The following is a 19,103-nucleotide window of genomic DNA, read 5'->3' on the forward strand; positions in this document are numbered from 1 at the left end:
GACTCGGACATTCGGAGCTCAGAGTGGAGCTGCTGCTCTTTAGAAACATGGAGGTTCTGGTGTTTGGACCCAGAATTCATCAGGATTACACATCTGGACTGTTCTGGGAACGCCTCGGGACGCCGCTGGTGGGAAGAGGAACATCCAGAACATTCTGCTGAGCAAAGCTGCCGCAGGTTCATAACTGACCTGAATGAAACCTCCAGATCTCATAGAAACTTTATTAACAATTTGAAATGAAACAAAAATGGATCCATTCATCATTTATTCAAAAACCTTTATTAATAATATCAGAAACACACTTTCAATCTTCCATAAAATGTTCACGTTGCTCTTCAAGTTAAAGCAGAGTCTTCATCTGAAAGCTGAGGTCAGCAGGAGGGAGAAACACCTGAGAGCGGAAACATCGGCCGCTTTGGTACCACGTCAGCGAGGCTGCGTTTTCTTTCAATTTGTGGAAATATTAACACGATTCTTTCTGTGTGACCTGATCAGAAGCTCAGAGCAGCTGCTTGTCCTGCTTCAGGTGTACTTAAACCAGCAAACTGACATTTTTGTTCACCGTCCAGATGATCAGAAGTTAGAGAAGTTAGAAAACACACCTGAGAGCAGAGGACACAGCTGGAGCTTCTCATCACATCACATGACCTTCCACCTCTGGACCAACACCTGACATCATCTATAATGAATGATCTGACTTTAAAGATAAACCAGCTCGTTATTCTGATCTTTAGTTCTGCAACAATCTGAATTTATGAAACTTTTTTAGTTTCTCGTTTAACTTCAGATTCGTTTGAAAAACAGCTTTTGATACAAAAAAATGAAAAAAATGAAAACGACATGCAGTGAAACGCTCGGTTAGCCTAGCTTAGCATAAAGACTGAAAGCGGTGGGAAGCAGCTAGCCTGGCTGTGTGCTAAGCTAACATACCGGCAGCATTAGGTCTGCTTGCCTTTACAGGATTATGTGTTGACCATCCAACTGTTTCTTCATGACAGGAACTCTCAGTGCTCAGATACTTTGATTTGAAGCTGTAATAAAATATAAATCTTTACAGAGTCGACCCTCGACAATAAAGTTTTACTCAAAATCCTGGAACTTATCAGATCTCACCGACTCAGACCAACACTGAACAAATCGATAAAAACATTTCTGCTGCACGTGCTGCACGTGTTGAGTTACATGGTGGTATTTAATTTTATTTATTTTATTTGAAGGTGGTATCTCCAGGAGCTCTGACCAATCAGAAGTCCTCCCAGTAGGACAGTTGGACATGAGAACCGGTTGGTTTCCACAGGAGGTTGTTTTTAAGGTTCCCATCTTCAGGAAACAGATAAAAATTTAATGCATAAATATGTAAAGAAGCAGCAACAAACGCACGTTAGTGAGGCTGAAAACTCACTCTGTGGGTCTGAGTCGGAACACGAGATCTGATGATGGTGACGGTGAAATGAAACATGATTATAAAAAGCTTTGACCCTCTGAGACCTGCTGCAGCTACACCTGCTGCAACTACACCTGCAGCTACACCTGCAGCTACACCTGCAGCTACACCTGCTGCAGCTACACCTGCAGCTACACCTGCTGCAGCTACACCTGCAGCTACACCTGCTGCAGCTACACCTGCAGCTACACCTGCAGCTACACCTGCAGCTACACCTGCTGCAACTACACCTGCTGCAGCTACACCTGCAGTTATACCTGCAGCTACACCTGCTGCAGCTACACCTGCTGCAACTACACCTGCAGCTACACCTGCAGCTACACCTGCTGCAGCTACACCTGCTGCAGCTACACCTGCAGTTATACCTGCTGCAACTACACCTGCTGCAGCTACACCTGCTGCAGCTACACCTGCAGCTACACCTGCAGTTATACCTGCAGCTACACCTGCTGCAGCTACACCTGCAGCTACACCTGCAGCTACACCTGCAGCTACACCTGCAGTTATACCTGCTGCAACTACACCTGCAGCTACACCTGCAGCTACACCTGCAGTTATACCTGCTGCAGCTACACCTGCAGCAACACCTGCAGCTACACCTGCAGTTACACCTGCTGCAGCTACACCTGCTGCAGCTACACCTGCAGTTACACCTGCAGTTATACCTGCAGCTACACCTGCTGCAGCTACACCTGCAGCTACACCTGCAGCTACACCTGCAGCTACACCTGCAGTTATACCTGCTGCAGCTACACCTGCAGCTACACCTGCAGCTACACCTGCAGTTATACCTGCTGCAGCTACACCTGCAGCAACACCTGCAGCTACACCTGCAGTTACACCTGCTGCAGCTACACCTGCTGCAGCTACACCTGCAGTTACACCTGCAGTTATACCTGCAGCTACACCTGCTGCAGCTACACCTGCTGCAGCTACACCTGCAGTTACACCTGCAGCTATACCTGCAGCTACACCTGCAGCTACACCTGCAGCTACACCTGCTGCAGCTACACCTGCTGCAGGTTACACCTGCTGCAGTTACACCTGCTGCAGCTACACCTGCAGCTACACCTGCAGCTACACCTGCTGCAGCTACACCTGCAGCTACACCTGCTGCAGCTACACCTGCTACAGCTACACCTGCAGTTACACCTGCAGTTACACCTGCAGTTACACCTGCAGTTATACCTGCAGCTACACCTGCAGCTACACCTGCAGCTACACCTGCAGCTACACCTCGTGTTTAACGGTGAGTTTCCCTCATTGATCCTACGTTTATGTTGATGCTGGTTATTGTCTCAGTGTCCTCAGATCAGGACAAGCTGCCGGACCCCGGACCCCCAGTCTCTCAGCTGCTCTGGGTTCCATAGTTCTGAGAAGGACCCGTGGGTTCTGGTCTCCGCTCAGACTCTGTCCGCCGCCTTGTTGAGTCCCAGAGCCTGAACCACGTCCAGGCTGAGGCCGCTCTTCAGGGTTCTCCTCACTGAAACACATCAGGGGAAACGCTGTTTTCATTCTTTCAGAAACACGAGAGAAAGAAGCTGCAGAACTCTGATTATTATCATAGTTCATTCATAAAACAGCATTAATAATCCACTTCAGTCCATGTGAGAATAGTACCTAACCCCAGACCAACCATGCTTGAGTCTTTTAACAACAAATCAAATATTTTTAGGATGGTTTATCTGTTTCAGAGTCTAAAGAAGGCTTTAAAAGTGATGAGTGTAACTCAGAGTTAGTTAGTTAAACTGGGTTTAACTGAGTAACTCAGTTAGTTAGTTAATTAGTTAGGTAGTTAGTTAAATTGGGTTTAACTGAGTAACTCAGTTAGTTAGTTAGGTAGTTAGTTAAATTGGGTTTAACTGAGTAACTCAGTTAATTAGTTAGTTAGTTAGTTAGTTAGTTAAACTGGATTTAACTGAGTAACTCAGTTAGTTAGTTAGTTGGTTAGTTAGTTAAACTGGGTTTAACTGAGTAACTCAGTTAGTTAGTTGGTTAGTTAAACTGGATTTAACTGAGTAACGCAGAGTTAGTTAGTTAGTTAGTTAGTTAGTTAGTTAGTTAAACTGGATTTAACTGAGTGAAGCAGTGAAGTCACCATGCAGAAAGAACTTGTTCACAGCACCTCGAAGCTCGTTTGTGTGCTGATGTCAGAAAGGAAGTTCCCTCTGCCCTCAGAGCCCTGAAAGATGTTCACAGAGCTGAGCGAGCAGCTCGTCCTCTAAACAGGATTATCAGCTGAGGGCAGCTTTACTGAGGAAGTGGAAACACTGATAAGAAGCTGCACTGATAGCAGCTGTTTAGGACACAGAGCTGCTGTTATGTCTCCATTCAGGGTCTGAACCTGCTGAGAGTCTGAACCATTCAGGGTCTGAACCATTCAGAGTCTGAACCATTCAGAGTCTGAACCATTCAGGGTCTGAACCATTCAGGGTCTGAACCATTCAGAGTCTGAACCATTCAGGGTCTGAACCATTCAGAGTCTGAACCTGCTGAGAGTCTGAACCATTCAGAGTCTGAACCATTCAGGGTCTGAACCATTCAGAGTCTGAACCATTCAGGGTCTGAACCATTCAGAGTCTGAACCTGCTGAGAGTCTGAACCATTCAGAGTCTGAACCATTCAGAGTCTGAACCATTCAGAGTCTGAACCATTCAGGGTCTGAACCTGCTGAGAGTCTGAACCATTCAGAGTCTGAACCTGCTGAGAGTCTGAACCATTCAGAGTCTGAACCTGCTGAGAGTCTGAACCATTCAGAGTCTGAACCATTCAGAGTCTGAACCATTCAGGGTCTGAACCATTCAGAGTCTGAACCATTCAGGGTCTGAACCATTCAGAGTCTGAACCATTCAGAGTCTGAACCATTCAGGGTCTGAACCATTCAGAGTCTGAACCATTCAGGGTCTGAACCATTCAGGGTCTGAACCTGCTGAGAGTCTGAACCTGCTGGGAGTCTGAACCATTCAGGGTCTGAACCATTCAGGGACTGAACCTGCTGAGAGTCTGAACCATTCAGGGTCTGAACCATTCAGAGTCTGAACCATTCAGAGTCTGAACCATTCAGGGTCTGAACCATTCAGGGTCTGAACCATTCAGAGTCTGAACCATTCAGGGTCTGAACCATTCAGAGTCTGAACCATTCAGGGTCTGAACCATTCAGGGTCTGAACCATTCAGAGTCTGAACCATTCAGGGTCTGAACCATTCAGAGTCTGAACCATTCAGGGTCTGAACCATTCAGGGTCTGAACCATTCAGAGTCTGAACCATTCAGAGTCTGAACCATTCAGGGTCTGAACCATTCAGAGTCTGAATCATTCAGGGTCTGAACCATTCAGAGTCTGAACCTTTCAGAGTCTGAACCATTCAGGGTCTGAAGCATTCAGAGTCTGAACCATTCAGGGTCTGAACCATTCAGAGTCTGAACGATTCAGAGTCTGAACCATTCAGGGTCTGAACCATTCAGAGTCTGAACCATTCAGAGTCTGAACCATTCAGAGTCTGAACCATTCAGAGTCTGAACCATTCAGGGTCTGAAACAATTAAGGGTCTGAATCATTCAGAGTCTGAACCTGCTGAGAGTCTGAACCATTCAGGGTCTGAACCATTCAGAGTCTGAACCATTCAGGGTCTGAACCATTCAGAGTCTGAACCATTCAGAGTCTGAACCATTCAGAGTCTGAACCATTCAGGGTCTGAACCATTCAGGGTCTGAACCATTCAGAGTCTGAACCATTCAGAGTCTGAACCATTCAGGGTCTGAACCTGCTGAGAGTCTGAACCTGCTGAGAGTCTGAACCATTCAGGGTCTGAACCATTCAGAGTCTGAACCTGCTGAGAGTCTGAACCATTCAGGGACTGAACCATTCAGGGTCTGAACCTGCTGAGAGTCTGAACCATTCAGGGTCTGAACCATTCAGGGTCTGAACCATTCAGAGTCTGAACCATTCAGGGTCTGAACCTGCTGAGAGTCTGAACCTGCTGAGAGTCTGAACCATTCAGGGTCTGAACCATTCAGAGTCTGAACCTGCTGAGAGTCTGAACCATTCAGGGTCTGAACCATTCAGAGTCTGAACCTGCTGAGAGTCTGAACCATTCAGAGTCTGAACCATTCAGAGTCTGAACCTGCTGAGAGTCTGAACCATTCAGAGTCTGAACCATTCAGAGTCTGAACCTGCTGAGAGTCTGAACCTGCTGAGAGTCTGAACCATTCAGAGTCTGAACCATTCAGGGTCTGAACCTGCTGAGAGTCTGAACCATTCAGGGTCTGAATCATTCAGAGTCTGAACCTGCTGAGAGTCTGAACCATTCAGGGACTGAACCATTCAGGGTCTGAACCTGCTGAGAGTCTGAACCATTCAGGGTCTGAACCATTCAGGGTCTGAACCATTCAGGGTCTGAACCTGCTGAGAGTCTGAACCATTCAGAGTCTGAACCATTCAGGGTCTGAACCATTCAGAGTCTGAACCATTCAGGGTCTGAACCATTCAGAGTCTGAACCTGCTGAGAGTCTGAACCTGCTGAGAGTCTGAACCATTCAGGGTCTGAACCATTCAGAGTCTGAACCATTCAGGGTCTGAACCATTCAGGGTCTGAACCTGCTGAGAGTCTGAACCATTCAGAGTCTGAACCATTCAGGGTCTGAACCATTCAGGGTCTGAACCATTCAGAGTCTGAACCATTCAGAGTCTGAACCATTCAGAGTCTGAACCATTCAGAGTCTGAACCATTCAGGGTCTGAACCATTCAGGGTCTGAACCATTCAGGGTCTGAACCTGCTGAGAGTCTGAACCTGCTGGGAGTCTGAACCATTCAGGGTCTGAACCATTCAGAGTCTGAACCATTCAGGGTCTGAACCATTCAGAGTCTGAACCATTCAGGGTCTGAACCATTCAGGGTCTGAACCTGCTGAGAGTCTGAACCATTCAGAGTCTGAACCATTCAGGGTCTGAACCATTCAGGGTCTGAACCATTCAGAGTCTGAACCATTCAGAGTCTGAACCATTCAGGGTCTGAACCATTCAGGGACTGAACCTGCTGAGAGTCTGAACCATTCAGGGTCTGAACCATTCAGAGTCTGAACCTGCTGAGAGTCTGAACCATTCAGGGTCTGAACCATTCAGGGTCTGAAACAATTAAGGGTCTGAATCATTCAGAGTCTGAACCATTCAGGGTCTGAACCATTCAGGGTCTGAACCATTCAGGGTCTGAACTATTCAGAGTCTGAACCATTCAGAGTCTGAACCTGCTGAGAGTCTGAACCATTCAGGGTCTGAACTATTCAGAGTCTGAACCATTCAGGGTCTGAACTATTCAGAGTCTGAACCATTCAGAGTCTGAACCTGCTGAGAGTCTGAACCATTCAGGGTCTGAACCTGCTGAGAGTCTGAACCATTCAGGGTCTGAACCATTCAGAGTCTGAACCATTCAGGGTCTGAACCATTCAGGGTCTGAACCTGCTGAGAGTCTGAACCATTCAGGGTCTGAACCATTCAGAGTCTGAACCATTCAGAGTCTGAACCATTCAGAGTCTGAACCATTCAGGGTCTGAACCTGCTGAGAGTCTGAACCATTCAGGGTCTGAACCATTCAGAGTCTGAACCATTCAGAGTCTGACCCATTCAGGGTCTGAACCTGCTGAGAGTCTGAACCATTCAGGGTCTGAACCATTCAGAGTCTGAACCATTCAGAGTCTGAACCATTCAGGGTCTGAACCATTCAGAGTCTGAACCATTCAGGGTCTGAACCATTCAGAGTCTGAACCATTCAGGGTCTGAACCATTCAGGGTCTGAACCATTCAGGGTCTGAACCATTCAGGGTCTGAACCATTCAGGGTCTGAACCATTCAGAGTCTGAACCATTCAGAGTCTGAACCATTCAGGGTCTGAACCATTCAGGGTCTGAACCTGCTGAGAGTCTGAACCTGTATCTGGAGAAGATTTATTGAACATCTGGAGTTTCCCAGCTGAGAGTCAGAGTGCTGAAGCGGTTTTCCTCCATCTGACTTTAACCTCCTGATGTTTGAAGAGAAGATGATGGGGGTTTGTTTTTTTTTACAATTTGATCAGACCTCTGGGCTTTTCCTCCAGGAACCCATGTTTCTGTGGAACAGCTGCGTTCAGGATCAAACATGTGATCAAACATGTGATCTAACACGTGATCAAACGTGATCAAACATGTGATCCAACATGTGATCAAACATTTGATCAAACGTGATCAAAATTGTGATCAAATGTGATCAAACATGTGATCCAACATGTGATCCAACATGTGATCAAACACGTGATCAAACATGTGATCCAACATGTGATCAAACACGTGATCCAACACGTGATCAAACATGTGATCAAACATGTGATCAAACATGTGATCAAACATGTGATCCAACATGTGATCAAACATGTGATCAAACATGTGATCAAACACGTGATCAAACACGTGATCAAACATGTGATCAAACATGTGATCCAACGTGATCAAACACGTGATCAAACACGTGATCAAACATGTGATCAAACATGTGATCCAACATGTGATCAAACACGTGATCCGACACGTGATCCGACATGTGATCAAACATGTGATCAAACACGTGATCAAACATGTGATCAAACATGTGATCAAACATGTGATCCAACATGTGATCAAACACGTGATCCGACATGTGATCCGACATGTGATCAAACACGTGATCAAACACGTGATCAAACATGTCATCAAACATTTGATCAAACATTTGATCCAACATGTGATCAAACATGTGATCAAACACGTGATCAAACATGTGATCAAACACGTGATCAAACACGTGATCAAACATGTGATCAAACATGTGATCCAACATGTGATCAAACACGTGATCCAACATGTGATCAAACATGTGATCCAACATGTGATCCAACATGTGATCCAACATGTGATCCAACATGTGATCAAACATGTGATCAAACATGTGATCCAACATGTGATCCAACATGTGATCCAACATGTGATCAAACATGTGATCAAACGTGATCAAACGTGATCAAACGTGATCAAACATGTGATCCAACATGTGATCAAACATTTGATCAAACGTGATCAAAATTGTGATCAAATGTGATCAAACATGTGATCCAACATGTGATCCAACATGTGATCAAACATGTGATCCAACATGTGATCAAACACGTGATCCAACACGTGATCAAACATGTGATCAAACATGTGATCAAACATGTGATCAAACATGTGATCAAACATTTGATCCAACATGTGATCAAACATGTGATCAAACACGTGATCAAACACGTGATCAAACATGTGATCCAACATGATCAAACACGTGATCAAACACGTGATCAAACACGTGATCAAACATGTGATCAAACATGTGATCAAACATGTGATCCAACATGTGATCAAACACGTGATCCGACACGTGATCCGACATGTGATCAAACATGTGATCAAACACGTGATCAAACATGTGATCAAACATGTGATCAAACATGTGATCAAACACGTGATCCGACACGTGATCCGACATGTGATCAAACACGTGATCAAACACGTGATCAAACATGTCATCAAACATTTGATCAAACATTTGATCCAACATGTGATCAAACATGTGATCAAACACGTGATCAAACATGTGATCAAACACGTGATCAAACACGTGATCAAACATGTGATCAAACATGTGATCCAACATGTGATCAAACACGTGATCCAACATGTGATCAAACATGTGATCCAACATGTGATCCAACATGTGATCCAACATGTGATCAAACATGTGATCAAACATGTGATCAAACATGTGATCCAACATGTGATCAAACATGTGATCCAACATGTGATCCAACATGTGATCAAACATGTGATCAAACACGTGATCCAACACGTGATCCAACATGTGATCCAACATGTGATCAAACACGTGATCAAACACGTGATCAAACATGTGATCCAACATGTGATCAAACACGTGATCAAACACGTGATCAAACGTGATCAAACATGTGATCTAACACGTGATCAAACGTGTGATCCAACATGTGATCAAACACGTGATCCGACACGTGATCCGACATGTGATCAAACACGTGATCAAACACGTGATCAAACATGTCATCAAACATTTGATCAAACACGTGATCAAACATGTCATCAAACATGTGATCTAACACGTGATCAAACATGTGATCCAACATGTGATCAAACACGTGATCCGACACGTGATCCGACATGTGATCAAACACGTGATCAAACACGTGATCAAACATGTCATCAAACATTTGATCAAACATTTGATCCAACATGTGATCAAACATGTGATCAAACACGTGATCAAACACGTGATCAAACATGTGATCAAACACGTGATCAAACACGTGATCAAACATGTGATCAAACATGTGATCCAACATGTGATCAAACACGTGATCCAACATGTGATCAAACATGTGATCCAACATGTGATCCAACATGTGATCCAACATGTGATCAAACATGTGATCAAACATGTGATCAAACATGTGATCCAACATGTGATCAAACATGTGATCCAACATGTGATCCAACATGTGATCAAACATGTGATCAAACATGTGATCAAACACGTGATCCAACACGTGATCCAACATGTGATCCAACATGTGATCAAACACGTGATCAAACACGTGATCAAACATGTGATCCAACATGTGATCAAACACGTGATCAAACACGTGATCAAACGTGATCAAACATGTGATCTAACACGTGATCAAACGTGTGACCAAACGTGATCAAACGTGATCAAACATGTGATCAAACATGTGATCAAACACGTGATCAAACATTTGATCAAACATGTGATCAAAATTGTGATCAAATGTGATCAAACATGTGATCCAACATGTGATCCAACATGTGATCAAACACGTGATCAAACATGTGATCCAACATGTGATCAAACACGTGATCCAACACGTGATCAAACATGTGATCAAACATGTGATCAAACATGTGATCAAACATGTGATCAAACATTTGATCCAACATGTGATCAAACATGTGATCAAACACGTGATCAAACATGTGATCAAACATGTGATCAAACATGTGATCCAACATGTGATCAAACATGTGATCAAACACGTGATCAAACATGTGATCAAACACGTGATCAAACACGTGATCAAACATGTGATCAAACATGTGATCCAACATGTGATCAAACATGTGATCCAACATGTGATCCAACATGTGATCCAACATGTGATCAAACATGTGATCAAACATGTGATCAAACATGTGATCCAACATGTGATCAAACATGTGATCCAACATGTGATAAACATGTGATCAAACATTTGATCAAACATGTGATCAAACATGTGATCAAACACGTGATCAAACATGTGATCAAACACGTGATCAAACATGTGATCAAACATGTGATCAAACATGTGATCCAACATGTGATCAAACATGTGATAAACATGTGATCAAACATTTGATCAAACATTTGATCAAACATGTGATCAAACGTGTGATCCAACATGTGATCAAACACGTGATCCAACATGTGATCAAACATGTGATCCAACATGTGATCCAACATGTGATCCAACATGTGATCAAACACGTGATCAAACATGTGATCAAACATGTGATCAAACATTTGATCAAACATGTGATCAAACATTTGATCAAACATGTGATCCAACATGTGATAAACATGTGATCAAACATGTGATCAAACATGTGATCAAACACGTGATCAAACATGTGATCAAACATGTGATCAAACATTTGATCAAACATGTGATCAAACATTTGATCAAACATGTGATCCAACATGTGATAAACATGTGATCAAACATGTGATCAAACATGTGATCAAACATGTGATCCAACATGTGATCAAACATGTGATCAAACATTTGATCAAACATGTGATCAAACATGTGATCCAACATGTGATCAAACATGTGATCCAACATGTGATAAACATGTGATCAAACATTTGATCAAACATGTGATCAAACATGTGATCAAACACGTGATCAAACATGTGATCAAACACGTGATCAAACACGTGATCAAACATGTGATCAAACACGTGATCAAACATGTGATCCAACATGTGATCAAACATGTGATAAACATGTGATCAAACATTTGATCAAACATTTGATCAAACATGTGATCAAACATGTGATCCAACATGTGATCAAACACGTGATCCAACATGTGATCAAACATGTGATCCAACATGTGATCCAACATGTGATCCAACATGTGATCAAACACGTGATCAAACATGTGATCAAACATGTGATCAAACATTTGATCAAACATGTGATCAAACATTTGATCAAACATGTGATCCAACATGTGATAAACATGTGATCAAACATGTGATCAAACATGTGATCAAACACGTGATCAAACATGTGATCAAACATGTGATCAAACATTTGATCAAACATGTGATCAAACATTTGATCAAACATGTGATCCAACATGTGATAAACATGTGATCAAACATGTGATCAAACATGTGATCAAACATGTGATCCAACATGTGATCAAACATTTGATCAAACATTTGATCAAACATGTGATCCAACATGTGATAAACATGTGATCAAACATGTGATCAAACACGTGATCAAACACGTGATCAAAACGTGATCCAACATGTGATCAAACATGTGATCCAACATGTGATCCAACATGTGATAAACATGTGATCAAACACGTGATCAAACACGTGATCAACGAGTCAGCATGAAGAACTGGACCCCCCCCCCCCCCCCAAGAACTCTACTCACATGACTTCCTGTTGAGGCGGGAGCGTTTGCGGGTCTTGGGACTGGACGGTGTGTCTGATGGATTCCGGGTGACGGACTTGACTAGCCGGTCCATGATCTCGTCTGTGGGGTCATCCTGAGGGCCGGTCCCGTCCTCTTTGGCTGCAGACAGCTGGGACGGACTCACCCTGCCGAGACCTGCAAACCAGAAGCAGAACATCAGGACCAGAGAACTAGAAGACCAGAGGCCCGAAGGACCAGAGGGCCAGAGGATCAGAGGACCAGAGGACCGAAGGACCAGAGGACCAGAGAACCAGAGGACCAGAGGACCAGAAGACCAGAGGCCCGAAGGACCAGAGTACCAGAGGACCAGAGAACCAGAGGACCGAAGGACCAGAGGACCGAAGGACCAGAGGACCAGAGGATCAGAGAACCAGAGGACCAGAGGACCAGAGGACCAGAGAACCAGAGGACCGAAAGACCAGAGGACCAGAGGACCAGAGAACCAGAGGACCAGAGGACCAGAGGACTAGAGGACCAAGAGCCTGAGCTGGGACCAGGTCCCGGCTGACTTAATGTTTAACTGTATCTGTTCAAAGGAAACCTGAACTTGGACTTCAGAGAAAGTCTTTGTGTGACCAGCTGCTTTCATTTGAATTCTTCAAGGTTAGAAACCAACTCAGGGACCAGGATCGGGACCACAATCAAGACTGACACCGACTAACACCGACTCTGATACTGATGGTATCTATAGATTCTATTCTTTCACAGCTGAACGGGTCTTTGACCCCACAGAAACATTACTGACCAACAGTATGATTCAAGGTAAACACAAGAAACTTGTGCTAAAGAAAAAAATGGACCAGACTCTGTGAATAATTCCCTATAATATAGATCAGTGAGCAGTGCTGACCAACATGTCATAGGGGTCATCAGGTGGGAACCTCCTTTCATCAGTGTTTCGTCTCGTTGGGCTCACGACACCTCAAGGAGGCTAGAGAGCGATCACTGGCGTCCCAGAGTCAACCCCCTAATGCCAGCCAACACTGCTCCTCACACCACAACAACCAGCTACCCCAGCCTCTCACCAACTGCACACCAGTCACACCAACTGCACACCAGTCACACCAACTGCACACCAGAAGAGGTAAAGATAAGTAGGAATGGGATTCAAACCCTGGTTCGGGTAGGCGGTAGATGTAGAAGAGGTAAAGATAAGTAGGAATGGGATTCAAACCCTGGTTCGGGTAGGGGGTAGATATAGAAGAGGTAAATATAAGTAGGAATGGGATTCAAACCCTGGTTCGGGTAGGGGGTAGATATAGAAGAGGTAAAGATAAGTAGGAACTGCAGGTTTACTTGAGGTTCCCAGAGTTTCTAAAAGTAGAATGGGAGGCAGAGCCTTCAGTTATCAGGCCCCTCTCTTGTGGAATAAGCTGCCAGTAAATGTCCGGGAAGCAGACACCCATTCCACTTTTAAGACCAGGCTTAAAACTTTCCTTTCTGATAAAGCTTATAGTTAGGGATGGCTCAGGTGATCCTGAAACATCCCATAGTTAAGCTGCTATAGGCCTAGACTGCTGGGGGGCCTCATCTGTCACACCTTTCCTCACTTTACTCTCTTTATGTATATGTGACATTATTGTGGTCATTAACTCGTGTTTCCCTGTTCCAACAGATATCCTTTGAATGGTGTTACAGTGTTTGTTGTCCCCCCCTTTCTGTCTTCTCAAACCCCAGCTGGTCGAGGCGGGTGGCCACCCTTCCTGAGTCTGGTTCTGCCAGAGGTTTCTTCCTGTTCAAAGGGAGTCGTTTCTCTCCACAGTCGCCTCAGGCACGCTCAGGCCGGGAGATTGGACCGAAAAACAAAAAGTTTTCAGTGCAATCTGTTGGTTTCCTTAGCTAGGAAATTGTTTTTGAATTGGCTCTATATGAACGAATTGGATTATTTTATGAATAATTATGATTACAATGAATTGAATTCCAATTGGCTTGAATTGGACTTTATTATCTAAGTGCCTTGAGATGACATTTGTTGTATTTGGCGCTATATAAATAAAAATGAATTGAATTGAAATTGAATGGGATTCAAACCCTGGTTCGGGTAGGGGGTAGATATAGAAGAGGTAAAGATAAGTAGGAATGGGAAGCACCAATAGGACTCAGTACATTAAATATGATGGCCTGTGTTCTGATACTGTTACTGTCCACAGTAGTAAGACAGTGCCGCAGGGTTCTGTGTTAGGTCCCCTCTTATTCCTTATTTATATCAATGATCTGGGTATAAATGTGACAGATGCTAATGTGCACTTCTATGCTGATGACACAGTTATTTACTGCTACGGATCAACTCCTGTTCAGGCCATTGAATCCCTACAGAAAGCCTCTGTTGTTGTCCAGCACTCATTACTTCAGCTGAAACTCGTCCTCAATGCTGACAACACCGAGCGTATGCTGTTCTCTAAATCTAGGAAGAGGCCACAGATTACCCCCCCACTGACCACCCTGGAGGGAAATGAAACAGAGGTGGTTCACGGGTATAAATACTCGGCTGTCTTATTTGATGATTCCCTCACTTTCAAGCCGCATATAGAGAAACTTGTGAAGAAGCTGAGGTTAAAACTGGGTTTTTATTTTAGAAATAAGTTGTTTTTCTTTTAATGTAAAAAAGCGACTTGTTGCTGCTACCTTTTTACCTGGGCTGGATTATGGAGATCTTTTATAGATGAATGCTTCTGCTACATGTCTGGTTGACCCGGTCCATTAGGCCTCTCTGAGCTTCATTACTAACTGGAAACCATTGACCCACCACTGTGAGATATACACTCGAGTAGGATGGGCTGCTCTGGCCATCCGAAGACTTAGTCATTGGTATACTTTTATATATAAGGCATCACTTGGCCTACTGCCTTCCTATATTTGTTCCTTCATTGCACAGAGAGGTGCCGGTCCTTACTCCTTCCGTTCTCAAGACTACGTGTTGCTTTCAATTCAATTCATTTTTATTTATATAGCGCCAAATACAACAAATGTCATCTCAAGGCACTTAGATAATAAAGTCCAATTCAAGCCAATTGGAATTAAATTAATTGTAATCATAATATGATAATATAATCTGTTCCATATGCCCATACTGAAGTGGGTAAAAGGCTTTCGGCTGCTCTGCAGCTCTAGCATGGAACATGTTGCAGAAGGACTGGAAACTAACAGGGTGAATCTCTTTGAGTGCCTTCAAATCCAAACTGAGGACACTTGAGGCCGACTCCACTACTTGTTTTTCATAATTCAGTCCTTTTTCTTTTACTTGTTTGTGTTTTTATCTGTGTAATTTGTAACTGTTTTGTATTTGCTGCTGCCCATCTTGGCCGCGTCTCCCTTGAAAAAGAGGTTCTTAATCTCAATGGAATCTTCCTGGTTAAATAAAGGTTATAATAATAATAATAATAATAATAATAATAATAATAATAATAATAACTAGAAAGCTGCAAGCAGCTGTGAGCGGGACCGAGTGTGCGTACGTTGGGATGTGCGCACGTTGGGCATGCGCTGGACGCCGTAGTCGCGCAGCTCTGCCCACACGCACGATTCCCATTGCGTACGTACGAGCACACAATAACCCCAATGCATAGGGGTTTTTGAAAATTTCTAGGGGGCGCCACTGAGCCATTTTGCTCCGCCCACACACAATACCCTTTACATACGTACGAGGTCGTCAGGGTGGACGTGTGTACCAAGTTTCATGACTTTGCGATGATGATAAGGCTTTCATATTACAAACGCCATCACACGATTTTCACCGCCTGAACACGCCCACACCGTTCAGAGTTTGGAAAAGTTTCTCCATGAAGTTTTGCCCCCATGTCTTAAGAGTAACCTGGCCAAGTTTGAAGATTTTAGCATGAAATATGTAGGAGGAGTTTGATCAAATAAGAGGTGTGGAAAAAAATGAAGTTTCCAACCACCATTAGGTGGCGCTGTAGGTGGATATCACTTTTTTATATGTGCACGTTCAGGCTGGGTCCAGCATTCACCGTATGAAGTTTGGGACAGATTGGATAATGTATGTGGGAGTTTTAAGCGACTTAATTTTTTATGGCGCGTCATAAATTTGAGGCGTCGCCACGGCCACGCCCTTTAAGTTTTGAAAAAGTTGGCCAATGATTTTTTCGGCCCATGTCCTAAGAGCAGCCTGGCCAAGTTTGAAGCGTTTAGCATTAAATATGTAGGAGGAGTTCGATCAAATGCGAGGTGTGGGAAAAAAAAGACATTTCCAACCACCAGCAGGTGGCGCTGCAGGTGGATGTCACTATTTTATGGGTGCGCGTTCAGGCTGGGTCCAGCAATCACCGGTTGAACTTTGGGAAAGATTGGATTATGTATGTGGAAGTTACAAGCGACTTCATTTTTCGTGGCGAGTGATGCCGAGTCATCAAACTTTGAGGCGTCGCCACGGCCACACCCTTTAAGTTTTGAAAAAGTTGGCCAATGAATTTTTCCCTCCATGTCTTAAGAGTAACCTGGCCAAGTTTCAAGTCTGTAGCATTAAATCTGTAGGACAAGTTCTATCTTATGCAAGGCGTGGAATCGGTCAAAAATGGCACGAAAACGCACTTTCCATCCAAAATGGCCGCCTTCCTGTGGACGTGGCACATTGGCGACCCCAGACTTTTTTGTGCGTCTGGGCATGATGAATGAGTGTACCGAGTTTTGTCGTCCCACGTGAAACTAACCCTTTGCGGGGACCATTTTTAAGCATCCTAGGGGGCGCTACAGAGTCAATGTGCGACTCCCAAAAATATAAAGTTTAGATTCTTTCATGTCGTCGACCGGCACGTGGCGCTCGCAAAATTTCCTGAGTTTTCGCATACCTTTTGCAAAGAATAAGAAAGAAAGAAAGAACTAGAAAGCTGCAAGCAGCTGTGAGCGGGACCGAGTGTGCGTACGTTGGGATGTGCGTACGTTGGGGCATGCGCTGGACGCTGGGGCTGTAGCTCTGCTCACACGCACGATACCCTCTGCGTACGTACGAGCACATAAAAACCCCAATGCGGAGTGGTTTTATGAAAATTTCTAGGGGGCGCCACTGAGCCATTTTGCTCCGCCCACACACGATACCCTTTACATACGTACGAGGTCGTCAGGGTGGACGTGTGTGCCAAGTTTCATGACTTTACGATGATGATAAGGCTTTCATATTACAAACGCCATCACACGATTTTCACCTCTGGCCACGCCCACACCGTTCAGAGTTTGGAAAAGTTTCTCCATGAAGTTTTGCCCCCATGTCTTAAGAGTAACCTGGCCAAGTTTGAAGATTTTAGCATGAAATATGTAGGAGGAGTTTGATCAAATAAGAGGCCTGGAAAAAAATGAAGTTTCCAACCATCATTAGGTGGCGCTGTAGGTGGATATCACTTTTTTGTATGTGCACATTCAGGCTGGGTCCAGCATTCACCGTATGAAGTTTGGGACAGATTGGATAATGTATGTGGGAGTTATAAGCGACTTAATTTTTTATGGCGCGTCATAAATTTGAGGTGTCGCCACGGCCACGCCCTTTAAGTTTTGAAAAAGTTGGCCAATGATTTTTTCGGCCCATGTCTTAAGAGCAACCTGGCCAAGTTTGAAGGTTTTTGTATTAAATATGTAGGAGGAGTTCGATCAAATGCGAGGTGTGGAAAAAAAAAGACATTTCCAACCACCAGCAGGTGGCGCTATAGGTGGATGTCACTATTTTATATGTGAGCTTTCAGTCTGGGTCCAGCATTCACCGTATGAAGTTTGGGACAGATTGGATAATATATGTGGGAGTTATAAGCGACTTCAATTTTCGTGGCGAGTGATGGCGAGTCATCAAACTTTGAGGCGTCGCCACGGCCACGCCCTTTAAGTTTTGAAAAAGTTGGCCAATGAATTTTTCCCTCCATGTCTTAAGAGTAACCTGGCCAAGTTTGAAGTCTGTAGCATGAAATCTGTAGGACAAGTTCGATCTTAAGCAAGGCGTGGAATCGGTCAAAAAGGGCACGAAAACGCACTTTCCATCCAAAATGGCCGCCTTCCTGTGTACGTGGGACCATGGTGGCAAGAGACTTTTTTTTGCGTCTGGGCATGATGAATGATTGTACCGAATTTCGTCGTCCCACGCGAAACTAATCCTATTAAGGGGACCATTTTTAAGCATCATAGGGGGCGCTACAGAGTCAATGAGCGACTCCCAAAAATATAAAGTTTAGATTCTTTCATGTCGTCGACTGGCAGGTGGTGCTCGCAAAATTTCCTGAGTTTTCGCATTCCTTTTGCAAAGAATAAGAAAGAAAGAAAGAAAGAAAGAAAGAATAATAATAACTAGAAAGCTGCAAGCAGCTGTGAGCGGGACCGAGGTGTGCGTACGTTGGGATGTGCGCACGTTGGGGCATGCGCTGGACGCTGGAGCCGCAGCTCTGCCCACACACACGATACCCTCTGCGTACGTACGAGCACATAATAACTCCAATGCGGAGGGGTTTTTGAAAATTTCTAGGGGGCGCCACTGAGCCATTTTGCTCAGCCCACACACGATACCCTTCACATACGAACGAGGTCATCAGGGTGGACGTGTGTGCCAAGTTTCATTAAGTTGCGATGATGATAAGGCTTTCAAATCACAAACGCCATCACACGATTGTCACCGCCTGGCCACGCCCACACCGTTCAGAGTTTGGAAAAGTTTCTCAAGAGTTTTCTTCCCCCCTAGCTTAAGAGTAACCTGGCCAAGTTTGAAGATTTTAGCATTAAATATGTAGGAGGAGTTTGATCAAATGCGAGGTGTGAAAAAAAAAGATGTTTCCAACCACCAGCAGGTGGCGCTATGGGTGGATGTCACTATGATAATAT

At 44.2% G+C, this 19,103-nt stretch overlaps 2 protein-coding genes across 2 annotated transcripts in view; both read right to left on the reverse strand.

Moving 5' to 3' along the window:
* Positions 1-260: 260 nt before the first annotated feature.
* LOC142383971 (uncharacterized) lies at positions 261-2,812 on the reverse strand. The gene is made up of 2 exons (XM_075469851.1): positions 2,776-2,812; positions 261-2,680 (listed from the first exon to the last, which is right to left on the reverse strand). The coding sequence occupies exons 1-2, from the start codon at positions 2,810-2,812 to the stop codon at positions 1,323-1,325; spliced, it is 1,395 nt and encodes a 464-aa protein (XP_075325966.1). The 3' UTR covers positions 261-1,322.
* Positions 2,661-19,103, reverse strand: part of fhod1 (formin homology 2 domain containing 1) — a 45,755-nt gene continuing 29,312 nt past the window's right edge. Inside the window, exons 13-14 of the mRNA XM_075468811.1 lie at positions 12,252-12,428; positions 2,661-2,927 (exon numbers count right to left, since the gene is read on the reverse strand). Coding sequence (XP_075324926.1) covers positions 2,848-2,927; positions 12,252-12,428 — 257 coding nt within the window. The 3' untranslated portion in view covers positions 2,661-2,847. The remainder of the gene's footprint in view (positions 2,928-12,251; positions 12,429-19,103) is intronic.

The sequence above is a fragment of the Odontesthes bonariensis genome, chromosome 1 (genome assembly GCF_027942865.1).
Source record: "Odontesthes bonariensis isolate fOdoBon6 chromosome 1, fOdoBon6.hap1, whole genome shotgun sequence".
In the NCBI taxonomy this organism is placed as follows: domain Eukaryota; kingdom Metazoa; phylum Chordata; class Actinopteri; order Atheriniformes; family Atherinopsidae; genus Odontesthes; species Odontesthes bonariensis.

Coding starts and splice junctions, on each gene's coding strand:
- LOC142383971 (XM_075469851.1), bottom strand. CDS start 2,812: ATGGAACCCAGAGCAGCTGAGAGACTGGGGGTCCGGG. Junction 2,681..2,775: donor TGAGAGACTGGGGGTCCGGG/GTCCGGCAGCTT, acceptor GTTAAACACGAG/GTGTAGCTGCAGGTGTAGCT.